At 53.1% G+C, this 18,054-nt stretch overlaps 1 protein-coding gene across 2 annotated transcripts; it reads right to left on the bottom strand.

The window, feature by feature from the left end:
- Positions 1 to 1,499: 1,499 nt before the first annotated feature.
- On the bottom strand, positions 1,500 to 15,766 carry TBX3 (T-box transcription factor 3). Of its 2 annotated transcripts, XM_081802150.1 has the most exons (8): positions 14,176 to 15,766; positions 12,298 to 12,565; positions 11,275 to 11,334; positions 10,826 to 10,972; positions 8,752 to 8,828; positions 7,507 to 7,664; positions 5,445 to 6,127; positions 1,500 to 3,607 (listed from the first exon to the last, which is right to left on the bottom strand). In XM_081802150.1, exons 1-8 carry the CDS (start codon positions 14,562 to 14,564, stop codon positions 3,146 to 3,148), a joined length of 2,244 nt encoding a protein of 747 aa, XP_081658276.1. In that variant the 5' UTR covers positions 14,565 to 15,766; the 3' UTR covers positions 1,500 to 3,145. The 2 variants fall into 2 exon arrangements, with proteins under 2 accessions (XP_081658276.1, XP_081658277.1); XM_081802151.1 differs by lacking the exon at positions 11,275 to 11,334 and having other exon boundaries at positions 14,176 to 15,760.
- Positions 15,767 to 18,054: the final 2,288 nt, after the last annotated feature.

The raw sequence follows: 18,054 nt of genomic DNA, 5'->3' as shown, positions 1-18,054 counted from the left end.
GATGTGGGCTGGGAGAGAAAAGCCTTCCTTCCCTCTCCCAGGCCAAGGCTCTTTGCTCCCCGAATCGAGAGGGATAGCGCGCTGGGCACACCTTGCCCACGGCCACCTTCCAGGGGCGCAGCCTCCGCGCGCAACCCCTGGGCCCAGAGCCCGCCGCAGTAGCGCGCACCCTGCAATTCTCCCGGCCCTCGGGGAAGCTAGGGCCCCAAAGGTCCCCCGGCCCTACAAGCCCCATCTCCCCCCCTCCCCCGTTGTTTGCCCTCTCACCCGGGGAGACAGCCCTGGAGAGGGTGTGGGGCTCCCCACGTGCCTGGCTGCAGATGCAAGGGGCTCGGCCCCCCTCTCCAAAAGGTCCCGACCTCGATCCCCTTGCAAGTCCAGGATGGGGGGGGGATCCTCGCCGGCTATTCAAGAGGCCCGAAGGTGACAGGGACTTGGGGCCGGGCTGGCGGGCTCCAGGGAGGGGAGGAGGGAGGCAGCCGCCAGGCAGGCTCCGGCTGGGTCCTCACGTCACGGCCCCCAGGGCAAGAAAAGGCCTCGAGAACCTTCCCTTGCCCCCTCCCCACCCCACCCCCGCACAAATACACCTCCTCTGGGGGTGGGGACAGCTAGGAGACCAAAAGACGGTCACGGTCTCACTCTTTTTTTTTATTCAATGTTTCAATAATAAATTGAGCTTCAAAAGGCAACTCCCCGAACAGCCTGGAGGCTGGCTGGAGGGGAGGGCTGGAAGAGGGTATCAGCCTCCTGGGGGACTTTTCCCTGGGAGGGGGTCAGCGACGCGCCCTGGAATTACCTTTCCCTTGCGGGGAGAACCCGCCTCCTCCCTCGCGCGACATAGCTAAGTCCGCGCGGAGCTGCCCGCGCTCCGCACGCGCGCTGGGGCGCTCAGGTCAGCGGGGTCCAGGCGGAGACACCGGGGACCGCGGGGGGACGTTCAGGCCCGGCCGCTTCTCCCACAACCCGGAGGGTCGCTTCCTTGCCAAGCCGGGTCTGGCGGCGAGGAGATCCTGCCCCTTCCCTCCCCCCCGCCTTTTTTTTGCACCCTGGTGCAAGAAGATAGTTTTGCCTTGCGTTTCCCATGTCGACGTGAAAAGGGAGAGCGAGCCTAAAACGAAAACGTCCGCAGTCCTCGAAACGTATTTTTGGTCGGACTCGTGTGGGAACCACGGACTTAGGGGACCAGAGCATTCTTTTTCCATTAAAACTTAAGTATCTGAAATTGCTATTCTACCCAATTCTAATCAGCCCTCTTTCCGTCTCGCGTTTTGCTCCCTAATTTAAAGGAAAAGTAATTTCAGATTGAAGCAGCTCCCTTCGCCCCAGTAAGGGACTTTTGTTTCTAGCTTTGTAACTTGAGTGACAGCTCATTTGGGTTCCGTGGGGGCGGTCTTAATTACTCAAAGGCAAGAGAAGAGGGTTAGAGGAAGCAAGCAAGGACAGAAAGACTCCTCTTGCAGGAAAGTTTTCTAAAGAAAGCACTTAACACGAGGCCCAGAGACATTTCAATAAAAATTTATTGAAATTTCAATGTTTTAAAGAGAGGGGAAGAAATACAGAAAACCAAAGAACTCATCAACAATTATAACACAAAATATACCTTCATGAATTTTTGCCTTTAAACCATCTCTCAGCACCTGATTTGTGAACTGTGAATCTCTCTCTATAGGCACCAATTCAAAACACCATCAATATTGAAGACAGTAGTCAATTCCACTTCGTTTTGAAGAAATCAGACTAGCAAATACAAATACAAAAGAAAAATTAGAAAGTCAAACCACAGCCTCTGCACTCCCCACCCCACCCCGCCCCCCAAGCAATCTCAGAACCACACTTGGGGTGTTATATTTTAAGGAATTTAAGGTGAGCTGGGATGTGGCACCACCTCCCCAGTTTGGGGTTTAACAGGCAATGGCACTTTGCCCCACTCTTGGAAACTAAAAAAGGAATTTTTTTTTTTTTTTTTTTTTTTTTCGCAGACAACTCTTTTGAAAGTGTGTTGGTGTCGGTGCAGAAAGTGTTTTCTAGTTTTAAAAGCGATCCTGTGACCTTGAAATAAAATTGATGAAAGGAAAACAATAACACAAAACCTGATAGCTGCGACCCTATTTACATAGAGCTATGTACAACGTCAATAAATTAAAGTTTAATTTTCCAAGCATTCATATTCCACCTATTTACAAGGGTTATCAAATAATTACATAAATACTTTGTCTAATAGTCTTGCTTCTTCTTTATTATTTTTCTTAAAACCTTGTTATTGCATATACAGGAAAGAGAGAGAACTGCCAAAGGAGGACATAAATCCTGCTACAGAGCTTAGATAAAATAAATTCATTTTTTGTGTTTTCCCCACCCTTTCCCTCTAAAACCTCCCCCTTGGGGTTGCCGACTGGAGGGTAGAGAAGGGGGGGGAGAAAGGTGTGGGGTCATGTTCTTTTCTCTCTAAAAGCAAGCATTCAAAATAAAAACCACAAATACATTACTGTGGAACATGCAAGAAGAGACCTATAGCGGCTCTTAAAACATCACAAGAATATTAAAAAGACACAGATTTCCTTAATAGAGACCAAACAAGGATGGCAAGGACTTCCCTCCCCAAACAATGCTGCTCAGTAATTTATTTAGAACTGATATGCAAGTCACTATAAAGTTTTTAATCTTCACAAACAGAATCATGTTAATGTATTCATTTGTCCCCAGTATTTTTTTTTTTTTAATTTTGTTTTTGTTTCTACTTGACACGGTGAAGGAAAAAATATATAAATCTGCAATGGGGGAGAAGCCTTTCAACACCTCCCCTCCTGGTGGGCCTGGCTACCTTTTACTTCCCACAGCTCCCAGACCAGCCTGGCTGGAGGTGCTCTGGCCATAAATGTTTTCACTCCCACCCCAATAGCTCAATGCAACAGCCATTTCTGAGCCCCAGAATCTGAGCCAGATCCCGGATACATAAACCACGCCAAGAAGACAGGACCTGTTTCTAGCATATTCTCTAGAGGGGGTCCGGCACCCCTTCCCAGACAGGACTGCACAAAGGGCCAACCCCACCGCACGCCCGTGGTTTATTTTACATCCAACAAAGTGCACTGCAGACTGGACTGGACTGGACTGGAATGAAGAGATTTTTTTTCTAGGGAGGGGTTTATGGGGACCCGCTGCGGGACCTGTCCGGCTTGGCTTCCAGGCCGCTGACCAACCGCTGGATGCTCTGCAGTTCGCTGGTGGCCGCCTCCTTCTCCGGGCAGAGTTTGGGCGACAAGGACACAGAGCTGGAGGAGAGCGTGGAGGAGCGGCTGTTGAGTTCCGAGCCTGAGTCCACGGCCACCGAGGCCGGGCTGGCGGCCAGCGCGGCGGCTTTGCCGTCCAGGGGCCCCGCGGCCGCCGCCATGGACGGCAGCGCGGTGGTGAGCAGGCTGCCGCTGTCCGGGACCGGCATGGGGATGGAGTACGGGCTGTAGCGCAGCCGCGGGCGCATGCTGTTCAGGTTGAGGAAGGGGTGGCGGTGCACGGAGCTGGAGGCCGCGGCCGAAGACGCCGCCGCCGCCGCGGCCATGTACGTGTAGGGGTAAGGGAACAGGCTTCCGAAGGGCGACATGGCCAGGCCCTGCGGGGAGGGGGAGGGGGAGGGGGAGAGAAACGGAGGCAGTGAATCAGCCGAGTAGGGGCTGCGCGATGGGGAGGAGCCAACCTGGTCCGTCCATCTCCCCCCTCCCCACCCCCAACCCCACCACCTCCACCTTGGGGCCTCTGGCAAGTCATTCATCGCTTGCGGGGTGGGGTGGGGGCGGGGGAACACTCAAACTTCCCTCTCTAGGTCCACTTGACTCCCTATGCCTCAGCTTTCTTATGGGGGGAAAAAAAAACCAGGGAAATACTAAATAGTTCATTTACTGATTTGATTGGGACTTTGGATATTAAACGAGCTAACCCCTGCAATGTGCTACACAGGGCACCTGGCCAATAGAACTGCTAGAAATTCTCCCACTGGGGGTCAGCTGCTGCACCTGTGAAATGGGGCTGCAGTCCAGTCCAGCCACAAAGAAGGTAGCTGAGTGAAAACCACCAGGGGGCATAAATTATGGGACATACATTTCTTTCATTCTTCCTCCCCCACCCCCAACACAGCCCTCCCACTCTAATTCCAGAAGTTTCTCAAATGAAAAAAAATCCAGAGAAGATCCTTAAGCTAAAGGAAATTGGGGGTGGCGGGTGCAAAAGGCATTCGCTCTAGAGAGAGACAAAGAAATCACCCAGCCTGATACACTGGTATTACAGGTGGAGAAACTGAGGTAGGCCCCAGGGGTGCAGGAAGTCCCTCAGTGGCAGAAGCAGAATTTAAAATGCAGGCACCCCAGCCTGGGCTAGTTCTCTGTCCCTTGTCTTGGGGTACCATTAATACTTGTGTGCCCAGGCAGCCCCTCGCCCACCTATCCACTGCCCACCTAGAACAAGGTCTCCAGGAGGGGCTCACAGAGAGGAGAGCAATGGGAAAAGGCCAGAAGCCAACCCTGTTCTCAGTTCCCTCCTCCCCCCCCAGAGGGGAGGACAACCCTGCTTCTTGGCTCAGAGAAGGGAGACGAATGTGCTCAGACAAAACAAAGGCAAGGGCGTGCAGAAAACTCCACAGAACCTTTTCGCCCGGTTCAGAGCGTTTCCAAGGGCCGGGGACTTTTCCCCGGCTGCCCTGCCCCCCAGCACAGCTGTCTGAACCACACAGAGGCTGCCAGGCCTGCCACAGCCGAAGCCTGCCCCTATCCTCTGACATCTCCCACACGGGCACAAACCGTTAACCCTTTGGGGGACAGGGGACAAGCTTCCCCCTGGGAGGAAAGGGTCAAGACTCAACTCCCACCCAAGGACAGTCAGCACCCCGCCCCCGACCTCGGTCTCCCTCTTGTCTGATTCCTGGTGGCTGGTTGGCTAGGAGCCAGTTCAGAGATAAGAGACATTCCCACTTTGAAGCTAAAATCAGAGACCCTGAAAAGGCCCTGGAGTCAGACCGCCTGGGGTTGAGTCTCTGCGGCACCACTTACCAGCTGTGTGACTTTGGTTAAGTTATTCAACGTCTCTGGGCCTCCGCCACTTCATTTATAAAGTGGAGGTGACAATAGGGCCACTGGAGTCAGAACAGACCAAGTGCCACGTAAATGCTAGGTGTAGCTTCATGATCACTATTACTACCTAGCTACTCTACTAGAAACAGCCCTGAACTAAAAAAAAAAAAAAGAAAAATTTTTTTTAAGCTTTTGGGAGGAGTGTGAGGTTATGCTGAGTCAATGAGGTAACCCTTGACCTAGCAATTATTACTAGTACCACCACCATTATTATTATTCAAAGCTCCTCGGCGAGGGGCCCTGGGTGAGGGTCTGGGATCCCAGGGCTGGGAAACCAGAGCGAACGGAGAGAGGGTCTGGACCGCCCGGGGGAAGACCCCTCATTACCTGAGAGGCCAGGACGTGCTGCTGGAGGTGGAAAGGCAGGGTGGCCGCCGACGCCCCCGACAGTCCCTGCGCCGCGGCGGCCGAAGCCATGGCCGTGGAATCCAGGCCCGAGACGCCGGTGGAGGCCCCGGACACGGTGGCCAGCAGGGGCCCCATGCCCGCCGCCATGCTGGAGAAGGCGCCCCCCATGGCGAACTGGCCAGGGTGCAGGAAGAGCGGGTGCCCGTTGAAGAACTGCTGGCCGGCCAGGCCGGGGGCGAAGCCGAGGCCCGGCAGGGGGCCCTGGCCCAGGTGCGCGGCGGCGGCGGCCGCGTCCGTCTGCACGGTGAGCGGCGCGAAGGCCTCCTTGCCCGGCAGCGCGCGCCCCTCCTCGGCCTTGGACGTGGCCGCGCCCTCGCGGCCCGGGCTCCGGCGCTCCTCGGCGCCCAGGCCGCGGGTGCTGGACGAGATGGTGGCCGGGCTGTGGCGCGAGTCGGGCGACGCCTTGTCCAGCCGCCCGCTGTCCCGGGGCCGGCCGCCGGGCTCGGCGGCGAAGAGGTGCGCCTTGACCGCGGGGCTGCCCTTGTCCCGGCACGGCTCCTCCGACGTGGTGGTGGAGATCTTGGCCGCGTCGCAGGCCTCGGGGCCGTGCTCCTCTTTGCTGTCGGCCTCGGCGTCGCTCTCACCCTCGCTGGGACACAGATCTACGATAGGAGGGGCACAAAAGCCAAGGGGAAGGGCGTGAGCTGAAATCTGGGCCAGTGAAACTCCAGCTCGGCCATCTACAAGCTGTGTGGTCCCCCGGGAACGCCCCTTAACCCCTCTGTGCCTCAGTTTTCTCATCTGCAAAGTGGGAGTGATGATACCTCACAACTTTAGTGGGATGTGTCAATAAGCTAAGAATGAATGAATTTAAAATATTTAGATAGAACTGAGCCCCTTCTCCCACTGACCCCCTGCCCCAAATCGCTAGTGGATTTTACTATTTTTTACAATCATCCATTGAGCTCCTAATGTGTCAGACAAAGCCCTTCCCCACTCCGTTGCATTTACTTTTTTTTTTTTTTTTAAATAAAATTAAACTCATCCTAAAACTCACTTTGGGAACACCTAGTTACTACCCAGTCTTAGTTCAGCTGAGTGACCAAGATTAACACCTTCCACAAAATTGCCAATTCTTTCAGAAGGATTTGTTTGAACCCTGGCATCCGAATGGGCAGGGGCAGAAATGGACTGCCTCCCCCAACACACACACTCAGCGGAGCCTCCTGTTTGCCCCTGTCCCCACGGACAGAGGTGGGAGCAGCCCGCTCACTGCCCAGAGACAATCACAAGATTCTCTTTCGCTGTCACCACACCCTCTGTGGGTGTCCTACCAGGAAAAAAAAAAAAAGGGATCCTATTTTATGTGTAAAGTTTAAAGGGATTGAAGTCATAATGGACTTCCATTTTAATTCACTTAAAAACAGGTTTCTTCCTGTTGAGAGAGAGAGAATGCGTGTCTTTCCAAATAAACAGTACTTGCTCTTTAAACACGGGAACTAACTGGGGATTTGAACCATCTTGTCCCCTCCCACTCCCCCCACCCTCCCTTCTCAGATCCCCACCGCTCCGGCTTCTCTCCCAGTGCCCATTGCTGCTCTATGGCTGGCTGTTTTCTCAGCCACCTTCCCTGTTCCAGGTGGCAGAGAATCCCTTGCCTCTCCCCGCCCCCCCCCAAACACATTTTAATCTAGAGCTAAAAGATAGTAAAAAAAGTCAGCAGTTGCTTGGTTGGAGAGAGTTGAGGGACAGAGACAGAGAGAAGTGCTCCATGCAAGTTTTCAAGGCTGGCTCCACCGAGAAGGAACATGCAGACACCCCACCTCAGCCAAATCGAGGTCTGGGGGGAAGGGTTCTGAGCTCTCCTTTATACAACTTCGGGAGGGGGGACACACCTGGCCACCCTGTTTGAACTCTGGCTCCTGCTTAGGGGCTTCTGGAAGCATCTGACGTTTTTTTGAAGGGCAGGTTCCCTGGTGGGTGCCCCGTCCCCTCAACTCCAGAGACCTGGAGTGGAGAAATCAGAGGTGACCAGGCCTACCTTTGAGGTTCGACGTCCCTACAGTGGACACAGCTGGAGACGAGGACTGAGCAAAGCAGTTGAAGGCTGCCTGTTCGCTGGAGGACTCATCTGAGGTGCCATTCTCCTTTTTGTGTCTGTCATCGAACACCCTCATGGACTGCAGGGTGAGCTGTTTTCTGTGGCAGAAGCCCACACCCAGCGTTACAGAACCGGACATACATTTCCCCTCTTGTCTGCCTCACCCTCTCCAAAGAGGCGTGCATACACACAGCCTCATCCAGCCCACCACCCACGGACAACACAACCGAGTTCTCTGAAACCTGCTTGCCCCAAGGCAGCCACAGAGACCCAAGCATGGTTCTCGACCCTTTAACTAGGCTGAAGAGTGTGGCACGGGGCTGGGGGGTGGTGTCGGAGGAAGGAGGCTTCAGGACCCGGGGCTTGTTAGGGAAAGGGCATGGGCCAGAGACAGCTAAGCAGCAGGCCTTACAGAAGGAGGGGACCTGGGTGCCCAAACTGGTGAACACAAACAGCCTACACACCCCCGACTGGTTGCTAAGACTGGGAAGAAGTTGCTTCTTTCATGGTGCACTTTAATTGTTTTACCAACACACTAATTAATCGTAACCGGAGTAAAAAAAAAAAAAATCCACTTAGATGTTAGAAATTATTTTATAATGCTCACCCCCACCCCGCAAGGGGATAGGTTAAAGATTTGGACTGATTTGCTGGATTTTAGAAATTCTTGGAAAGCTGGTAGGGGAGGGGAGAGCGTCTTCCCTATACTATCCAGCTGTCTGCTTCATGCAAAATGATACATCTGCCCATTAAGGAGGGAGCCACAGATTTCTCAAGGGGCCTCAGTTCTGTCTGATGGTATTTGCAAGACAAGACTGCAAAAATTCCAAAGCGTTTTGTGAATGGTTTAGTCCTTTCCTGGGACCTGCCCAGGATGAACCTCAATTAATTAGGAATTAATAGGCATCTGTATATAATCTGTTATCCCTGACACTTTTCTTTCCAGAGACAAAAATGGTGTGGCCTAGTTCATCTCCTTTAAGGTAACTTGTAGGAGGTAGAAAAAGTACAGTGTCCTGAGGTCCGCAAGCAGGTGGCAGGGAGGCAGTCAATTATTTTCCACCCTCTTCCCCCTAACTTCTTAATAGAAGTGCCTGCATCCCACTTCTAATAGCTGAGATTTGGGCCCTAGAAAAGTGATTCTCCAAATTATCTGAGAAAGTAATACCAAGTGTCTCCGCTCACCTTTTTTCTCTCCTGCCATTTCCAGTGTCCCGGAAACCTTTTGCAAAAGGGTTGTTGTCTATTTTTAGCTGAGTTATCTAGAGGAGGAGACACAAGCAAGAAAGAGACATTGGCCTCATTTTCTAGAATGCTCTGGGGGTGTTTCCCCCCCCCCAACTCTGTCTACTAGAAATCTGACTGCCAAAAGAAGTCAGCAGGCTATGCCAGGTTCAAGAGAAAGGGAGAGGACCTCACAGTGTCAGTCAGAGGGGAGTGAGAGAAAAATCCAAAGAACTGTACCAATGACTTGCATCTCTCAGAGGAAGCCAAACCAGGGATTCCAGACTGAAATTAGACTGTCTGGGAAATGCCTCCTTCTGTTCTGTAGGCAGCCTTCAGAGCTTGCGTTTAGAAATGGAAAGATTGTCAAAAGCTGTCAAAAGGGACAACCTGTAGATCTTAAAATTGTGCTTTCATTTTTTTTACATAGTGCAATTAATCATTAAATATGTTATGGCATTATTTCCTACCCCCAAACACACACACACACACACACACACACACACACCTCACAGCATACACTCCAACCTTTTCTGTGAATCTAATGAAATGATTTATGGGGTTTTCGCTACCCTTGTGCCAGAGTGGGTTTGATTTTTTTGCTGCGTCTTGTGGGGTGGGGGGAGGGTTGAGGAATTATAATATTGACAATTACAGATGTCAAAGGGCTGAATGACCACTGGAAACATTTGTTTTCATTTATATATTCTGCCACCGCCATTAGGTTGGAGAAGGCCTCTGGCCTCTTCGTCTGATCAAAAATGGTACATTTTATTACATTAACGACTTACATTCACAGGGTTCTGGGTCTAGAGGGAGCATGCATTTTGCACGCTGGGGCAAAATGCCATAGTATGCCATCTTTCAAATCCCTTCCCTTTAAGGGGAAAAAAAAAATTATACAGAGTTCCCCAGAGGTGGGAAAAGGGCCCCTTGGCTGGATTCTTGTTTTTGGCATAAACTCCCGTATGCAAGACTGCAGGAAGAGGAGGTCCTGGAGTCTCAGTCTCCGGATTAAGGAAACATACCTGAACACCCCAAGGGCCAGCCAGAGGACCCACCCACAGTGACAGTGAGTTCAAAATGCAAGGTGTTGTCAGGTAAGCTGGACTCTCCCTGAAGTAAGAAGAGCAGGGGTCCTCAGTTGCTCCCCACCCCCATAACTGCCTGCAAACAGCCACGCTGGGAACTGGTGAATCAGCAAGAGTCACTTTCTCCGTGTCTCTCTGTGCACATGCCCATGACCTTCAGGCCACCATAACTTTATATACCAGGTGCTGCTTGTCGGTCTATCCGGGGGTACTCCTAACCCCGGGCCTGAGGCCCAAGGGAGGAAAAACCTTCAAATGTACTGATCTTGACTTTGGTCATCTCATCTCAAAAGCCTCAGACAACTCGATTAGCATGACCCTGTGATCAGAGAAGGTTTTTCCACACACACACACACACACACACACACGTACACACACACTCTCTCTCTCTCTCTCTCTCACACACACACACCATAAAAAACACAGCAGCATAAAAGGTAATAAAAACCAGACCAGCTACTCAGGATTTCTGGCTAGGGGAGAAAAGCTGCTCTCCAATGGGATTCTCCTCCCAAGATCCCCAATGGCTTTTGCCTTCAAGTTTTAGCTGGTTCCTTTAGAACCTGGAACCTGATTTTTGATCCTTCATCCTAGAGGAGAAGAGGCTGAGCCTCCAAACAAGAGAAAGGCCCAAGTGGGGAAATGGCTGTGAGCACAGTTACAGGAGTGAAGTTAGTCTGGCATCTTTTCTCTCCGCATCGGATTCCTAGCTGGTCAAGTTTTTGTTTTGCTTTGTTGTTTTTTTCTGTTTTGTTTTGTTTTCCCCTGCCTCTGTGACGTGCCAGACCCCCTTTCCCCAAAAGCTCCACGGAAGGGTCAAATCACAGAAGAAAAACTCAAGACTCCCATCCCTAATCTTTTCTAACTTTCTCCACCTCACCCGGAGCGGCCTAAAGGTGGGAGGGAAAAGTACAGCCATTAAAAAGAAAAGCGCCTTTGGTTACCTTATCGTTCTGGTATGCCGTCACAGCGATGAATTCGGTTTCGGGGAACAAGTAAGTCCGAAATGTACTATAGGGAAGTTTCAAGATGTCATTGGCTCTCACAATGTGGAACCGAGGCTGGTATTTGTGCATGGAGTTCAATATTGTCTGCGGGGGGGTGGGGGGGTGGGGGGGGAGGTGGAGGGGAGCAGGGAGAAGGGGAGACACATAAAAAAAAAAAAGATTTAGTGGGACCAATGGGACCTCAGGACCCCTGCCAGGCTGACGTCTACCCCACCGAAGGGTACCACGCTTATGCCGAGCCCACCTCCTCTCCTCGGAGTACCTCTTTGGGTACATTCCGCTCCACAGATATCCTCTTCTGGAGAATCCAAATTGCTCCTCAATTTCCAAAGGGTCCCCCCACCCTCACCACCTAAGGTCCGTTCGTACCTTGAACCCTAGCCTACCTGAGTACCAAAACTATAATTCCCCTGCCACGTTGCGTGATCACTTGGGAAGGCCAAAGTCTTAAAAGATAGAGAAAAACATGCATTTTAATTTACAAAATGATTCAGTCCTTTAAGTGCCCACTAATTGACGAGCCCAATCCACTTAAAGCCCTGAAAGGTTGAACTCTAGAGAGGAATATTTATGCCTTAATCAAATCAAGGGCTTCAAAGGCGATCCGCGCCCGCTTGAAGATACTTCCGTGCCATTCACGTCTTCCTGGGCCTAATCTTTCTGCTGATTCCTCGCTTATCACTCGGCTTTATTTGTTGAAATGTTGGGGAGAGGTAAGGGCAGGGGGCAAAAGGTGTTTTGCTTGACTTTTATAAGCAATTCTGGTCTCCTAAAAGTTTCTAAGGACTCCCCCACTGAATCCATATATACACTCCCAACACAGAGACACACACAGACACACACACACACACAGTTTTTATCCTGGAGAGCTCAGCCTCATTTCTAGTAAACCTGACTTTCACCTCAGCCCCATATTCTTCTTTCACAGAAGAAAGAAATCTCTCAAAAAATACATTCACCCCCTTTAACCAATGTAGCCAAGCCTCTGAACCTTAAAACTCCCCCAAGAAATAATACGGCTGGTTTCAAAACAGAAGTATGATAGCTCAGAACCAATCCCTGGCGCACACATAACTTTAAAAATTGATTTTGTATCTTAACGATTGGTTTTTATCTTCACTGTCAGCCGTTTACCAAGATCTGGGATTGCCACAGGACGTGAGCGGTTAGTGTTTTGGCCCTCAATTTTTTTTTTTTTTTTTTTTTTGAGAACGCCAGGCCTTCCATTATCCGAAGAGAAACACCCCGGAATCCTCTGTTTCGGATTCAAAAACTTTGCTATGCTTAGCAACAGAGAGCAAGGGAGAAGCCTGAGCAGAAACTGGTGATTTTTGCAAGGAGAGGATAAGTACTGCCTTCCCTAGGGTGAAGAAAGAGGACATTTTCCTGAGGGGAGCCGAGTAACTTACAAATCCGTGTTTGTCCGAAATGTTGTTGGTGAGTTTCAGTTTGTGGAAAGTGACAACTTTGGACATCCACTGTTCCCCGGTAGCAGGGCTGTCTGGGTGAATGTACATTCTCTTTGGCATTTCAGGGTCAGCCTTACCCGCCACCATCCACCGAGAATTATGAAATTTATATCGACAGTCATCAGCAGCTATAATGTCCATCAACAAGATATACTTGGCTTTTTTATCCAGCCCAGAACATCTTACTTTAAATGGAGGAAACATTCGCCTACAATTGGAGGGAAGAGAAAAGAAAGAAAAAGAAATCACTCAGACTCTTGGCTTTGATTCCCTATTTACCCTGAAATACTTAAATCAAATTTAAAACTTCTCTATTGTGATTGACTGATGGGCTTTGGTGTGAGAGCCACTGAGTGCAAAATCCTATTCTTTCACGGCCCAAGCATTACATATGCTCAGTTTCTCTAACGGGAAGGGTCCCAAGGTTCAAACAAGTGAATATTGCACTACAGTTCTTTGCAGCGTCTAATACTTTCTCCACAATTTTTTCCTCTTGTAGGACTTCACAGATGGCCCTCTTTACAGAGAAATTCTTGCCTGTGCTCTTCCCTTTGAGTGTCTACTTCTAAACTGCTTGGGGTAGGATTTTAGTAAAGCGGGGTCAGTCAAGGCTAGAATTTTCCACCATTCCATTGATGAGAAAATGTTAGGAAATAAACCTCCACCCTCCCTGCTACGGAACAGGAATCCCGTGGCTGGCGAAATGAAACTGGCCTTCAGTGAGTTCTCAAAACGAATTTTGTAGTTTGGGCTGGACTCCTGGGCCTGATAACCGATCTGCCTCGCACGCCTGCTAACCGCGTTTCTCCTCTGGCTCAGGCTGGTCCCAAACTGCAAGATTGTACCACCAAACTGACTTTTATTTCTCAGGAGTGTTGGCATTCTAGAGCCTTGACTTAAAAGGAAGCACTTCGCTGTGAAACTGAGGAAATGTCTTCTGGGTTTGAGGATTTTCTGCCAAAACTTTGGCCTCGTTTAGCTAGGAAAAGACACAGAAAGCTCAAGACATCAAGAGAGGGATTTTCTTTTTATTATTCCAATGTTACGCCTTCATAGATGTCAAGGCCATTAAAAAAAAATCAGTGATTTTAAGTGACAGGCAGGTTTCGGTCAGGCAAGGACCTTTTGAAAATTATGTAAAATATGGTTGATAAGATCCACACGTAAAAAAGCAGTATGTGTCTCTCCACTGGCTCCTTGGATCTGCAAACATAATCTTAATTATCCAAAATTGCCTCAACTCTCCCTCGGATTACAGACACGTGAACCGGTGTGGACAAACAAACCCAAATGCCCTCCAATTTCTCTGTGACCCTGCCAGAGGCAAGCTCAGACCCCCCTGCAGACCCAGAGGCTAGGTTGGAGGGGCAAAAGGCGCAAGTGGATAGCTAGTGTCAGGTCTCCCACGACCACACAAAAGAAAAGGGCGTAAAGTTCTCCTCACTGGGAACAAAACGAAACAAACGAAACAAAACATCAACAAAGGCATAAGGATGGAAAGGTTTGCAACAGTGAATTTCCTGCAGTGGGGTGGTTTTCTTTCTTTCTGCGGAGGTGTCTGTGCTCCCTGGAAAAATTCTAGCCTGTAGGGAAACCAGGATGCGGAGCTAGGTAGGAAAGTATCCCCTGCGGACGCCCAGGTAAGCTGAAATTTCCTGCCATAGAAGCAGGGCCCGGGAATGTCTGTACACAGTTCCAGGGGAACATAAAGTTTTTCTCTAAGCCCAAATTAACTGTTCGGGGAAGAGATAAAAAGAGGGGGGGTGTAAAAAAAACCCTGCAATAGTTTGGGGGGAGGGGGCCCTGCCACTTGCTTACCTTCCCGACTTGGTAATGACCATCTCGGTGCCCCGCTTGTGGAACTGATCCCAAAGTTCTTTGGCCTCGAGGTGCACCTTGGGGTCATCCTCCACCTCTTCTTCGGGCTCCATGGTCTTCAGAGGCCTCAGATGCGCCTGGGGCCCCAGGGACGAGAAAGGGATGCCGGTCTCGGCCGCCCCCACCAATTGATCCATGATCGGCTTGGCCAGGGCGCCCGGCAGAGAGAGCGCCGCCGCGCCGTTGGGAGGCAGCGTCAGCGCGGGGAAGAAGGGCGGCTGGTGACCCAGCACCGCGCTCATGGCGAAGTCCGGCGCCCGGTGAGGTAGGAACGGATGGTAGGCCATGCTTGTCCCAGGAATGACCGGATCTCTCATGGAGAGGCTCATCCACTCCAGGCGGGGCGCTGGGCTCCAGCCGGGGACAAGTCCGCAGCTGCTGTTTGGTTTTGTTTTTGGTTTTTCAGCAGCACATAGTTTGGAAAGGAAAAAAAAAAAAAAAAGAAAGAAAGAAAGAAAGAAAGAAAAGGGGGGAATCACCACTCGAGCACCCTAGGGAAGGGGGAGGAAAGAGTCTTTTGGGGAGGGGGGATGCCGCTTTTAAAGAGGGCAAGGCGAGAAATCAGGAGACATAGTCGCTTGGGTGACTGTCCTTGTGCCTTGCGTTTTTTTTAAAAAGCCGCTCCTGGAAGTCGGTTTCACCGGCGAGAGGAGCGAGCAGGGTCTCACCCGCGCCCGAGCCCCGCCGCTTCGCCGGAAGAGACACCGCAGCCCCCGGTCCCGGGAATCGCTCCCCGGCCCCCAGTTCTTTGTTGCAAATGCGAACGGCTCCGCTCGGAGACTTTTTACCTTTTCTTCTCCTTCTTCTTCCCCGCCCCCCTGTCTGTCTTCCTCTCCCTCTTTCTCGCTGGAGGCGTCTGCAGTTGCGCTAGACCAGGCTTCACCAGCGAGCGAGAGAGCGGAAAAGTCTCTCGCCTTAAAAAGAAACAACAACAACAACAAAAAACAACTCTCTGATTTAAGCCCTGTTCTACCAGCGCTATCAAAACTTGAACTGCAAACTGGCTTCCGTTCGCCCTCCTCCTCCTTCCTCTGCTCCGAGCCTCCGGAGGGTGTCTGGGTTGCAATCCGAGTCTTGCCGTGCTCTCCTCCCGCGCCTGTCTTCCTTGTCCTAAAACGTGAGCGAAATCGCTTCCTAAATCTGCGTCCAGACGCGCAGGGCAGGGAGGATTTAGTGGGGGGGAATGAAAAGGGGAGAGGGGGAGAGAGAGAGAGAGAAACAGAGAGGAGAGAGAGGCACGGAGTGGGAGAGGGAGCGCGAGGAGAGGGAGGGAGCGAGAGCGAGCGAGCGAGAGCTCCGCGCCACCCTCCTCCGCCTCTAGAATTCCCCGGGCGTCTGCTCGGCGGCTCTAGAAGGTCGGGCTCTGCTGTGGGCTGCGGGGAGCCGGAGGCCTCTTGATTGGCTCTTTGACGCTTTCGGACCAATTGTGTTGCTGCATAGGCGTGGTTTTCACAGGTCGAGTGCTGGGGGATAGAGCCGAGTTATAAAAGGAAGGTGTCGGAAACTGTAACGTCGCAGCGCCGCATCGGTACTACTGCCTGTCCTGTGAATATGTCAACATGATCAGAGGGAGGGCGGGGAGCCACTGGGGAGCGCGCGCAGAGTCGCCTCTAGGTGGCTTATCGAGAGATCGCCGCAGCCCCTGAGCTCGCTCGCCTGCGCTGGCTCAGCCCACGTCTGAAATGCCTCAGTCATCCAGCCGGGGATCGAGGGAGGAGGCAGGGCCCGGGAGGAAGGGGGAGGAGGAGGGAGCGAGCGCGCCGGGCCAGGAAGGCGGAGAGCGCGCCGGGCGCCGGGCAGGGGCGCTCGCTTCTCGCGCGCTCGCCTCGCCTCTCGTCTCCGGGCCGCCGCCGCCGTTTCTCTGTGCGGCTCACCCGCTCGCTGCGGCCCCGGGAGGGCCAGGCGGACGGCCGAGTGCCCCGCGAGCTGCCATTCCGCCGCCGGGCGCCGCAGAAGGCGGCAGCGGCGGAGAGGCGAGCGCCGAGACTCCGGCCTTGCGCGCTCTCCAGCCCCACGTGGAGCCAAGCTCCGCCCGGCCGCCGCCGAAGGGCTCCCGAGCTCGGGTGGCTCTCGGCGCCGGGCTCCCGGCATCCGGGCTCGTGGGCTCCCGGGCAGACGTGGGCCGGGGGCTCCCTCTGGCCCGGGCCCCACCCGAGACCGTGGGCGGAGACCCAGACACCCCGGCACTCCTGCGCGCGGACTCGCGCGGGCACCCTGGGACCCAGCCACCCGCGGGAAAACACGTACACGCAAACACGTACACAGCCTGCGCCGCCGGCCCTGGTGGCGCTCCCCGGGGGAGCCGGACTCGGGGTTTGGGGTTTGTTTTTTTTTCGAAATGCATTTACCAGCCCTTTTAAGTCTTGTCTAATATCTGAATCCGGGCTCCCCGAGAGTTCCGCCTGACTGTGTGCGTGAGTGTGGAGCAGAGAATGGAGACCCGGACAGAAGGAGCGCCGCGAGGGACTAGGTTCTGGGCCTGCCCCCGCGGAGCCGCTGCCCTCACCTCCCCGGGCCGCGGGCGAGCTGGGAGGGGGAGGCGCGCCCTCCTGGTATAATCTCCAGGCGTCGCACTTATCTCTCCGTGCACCCGGGGACTTATCTCACCAGAAGTCGGGGGTGAATTTGTAGAACAAACCGTGATACGCCCCCACCCCAGAGGCGAGGTGACTGTTCCAGTTCAGGTAGGGTGGGGGCGTCAGCGAGGGTGCAGGGGTGGGAGGGAGGGAACTTACGAAATCAGACCTGTCGCCGAATTGATATCTGTTACCGCAGGTCCCTGTCTGGGTCAGAGGATTCCCCAAACCCACATTCCTCGCTTTTGCGGATGGGGGGGGGGCAGTGAGTTGGGCCGTCCCTGCTTAGATGGAGGGAAATCTTGGGGGAGAATGTTCTTTTACCCTTCCTGAGTTGAGAGCTGCCTCGAGTGGAAAGGAAAGGAGAAAGGGCTGGTTTCGGGGCCTAGGGGGTTAAGAAACCCAGGGCTTGGGATATGTGTGTGTGTGTCTGCGTAGACAGTCAGAACCATCCTCTCTTAGTTTGCCTTGTGGACCCCCAGGCCCCCAGCCCCCAGACTCCGAAATGGGAGCAAGTGGAGGGTGAAAATGCACTTCTTTTGTGGGCCAACCGCCTCGAGATAGGGGCGGAACTTTTGAGGCGACAAGCTTTTCCAGCCTCGCATTTTTGACGCACATGGTTAAGAGCGCTTGGCGCCAGCGCAGAGAATTCCCTAAAGTCACCAGAGAGAATGGAGTGGTTCTTCGGAACTCTGTCTGGCTCGCCATCTCGCCCCTTTCTTTCCCTTTCGGCCTGTCTTTCTCTGGCGTCCTCTCGGGGCCTCTCTGCCGGTGGTTGAGAAGAGAGAAAGCGGGAGAGAAAAGCAAGAGGCGGTAGGGGCCCAGGGTGTCGGCTCACTTCGGCCCCCCACCCACCCACCCACCTCCCGCGTCCCTTAGCGGCCCGATCCTGGAGGGTGCGAGAGGCCAGGCCTTCCCCCTCCTTACGCCGTCCACCGAGGTCACCGCAGGGTTTCACGAGTCTCTGGAGGCCCACACCCACCCCCTCCCCCACGTTGCTCGCCGCCTGAGCCCGCGGGCAGCGCCGCGGCGCTTTCAGGAGCGGCCCCAAATCCCCGCGATCAGGTTTTGCCTGCACTCGCCAGCCAATCTCTGCCCGGCCGCTGGGAGTAGAAGGAAAGCAGTTCTGCTGGCACAACGTGACTGACCCCCCTCCTCTCTCGGTGCCCCAAGCGTCCAGATGCTCGGGAGAGACATTTCCACCAGGGCCTCGGCTTCCTGGCCTCCCTACAGTCTTGGACGT

Source organism: Leptonychotes weddellii, chromosome 13 (genome assembly GCF_054177405.1).
Source record: "Leptonychotes weddellii isolate Sample4059 chromosome 13, ASM5417740v2, whole genome shotgun sequence".
NCBI lineage: Eukaryota > Metazoa > Chordata > Mammalia > Carnivora > Phocidae > Leptonychotes > Leptonychotes weddellii.
The sequence above is the reverse complement of the archived record's forward strand: the minus strand, read 5'-3'. Positions and strand labels throughout refer to the sequence as shown.

Excerpts from the sequence above, each read along its gene's own strand:
- TBX3 (XM_081802150.1), bottom strand. The coding sequence starts at position 14,564 with ATGAGCCTCTCCATGAGAGATCCGGTCATTCCTGGGACAAGCATGGCC. Across the intron at positions 11,335-12,297 it reads TTTCGGACAAACACGGATTT|ACTTTGGCCTTCCCAAGTGA; the intron begins GTAAGTTACTCG and ends CTATCTTTTAAG. Across the intron at positions 10,973-11,274 it reads ATTATAGTTTTGGTACTCAG|ACAATATTGAACTCCATGCA; the intron begins GTAGGCTAGGGT and ends ACCCCCCCGCAG.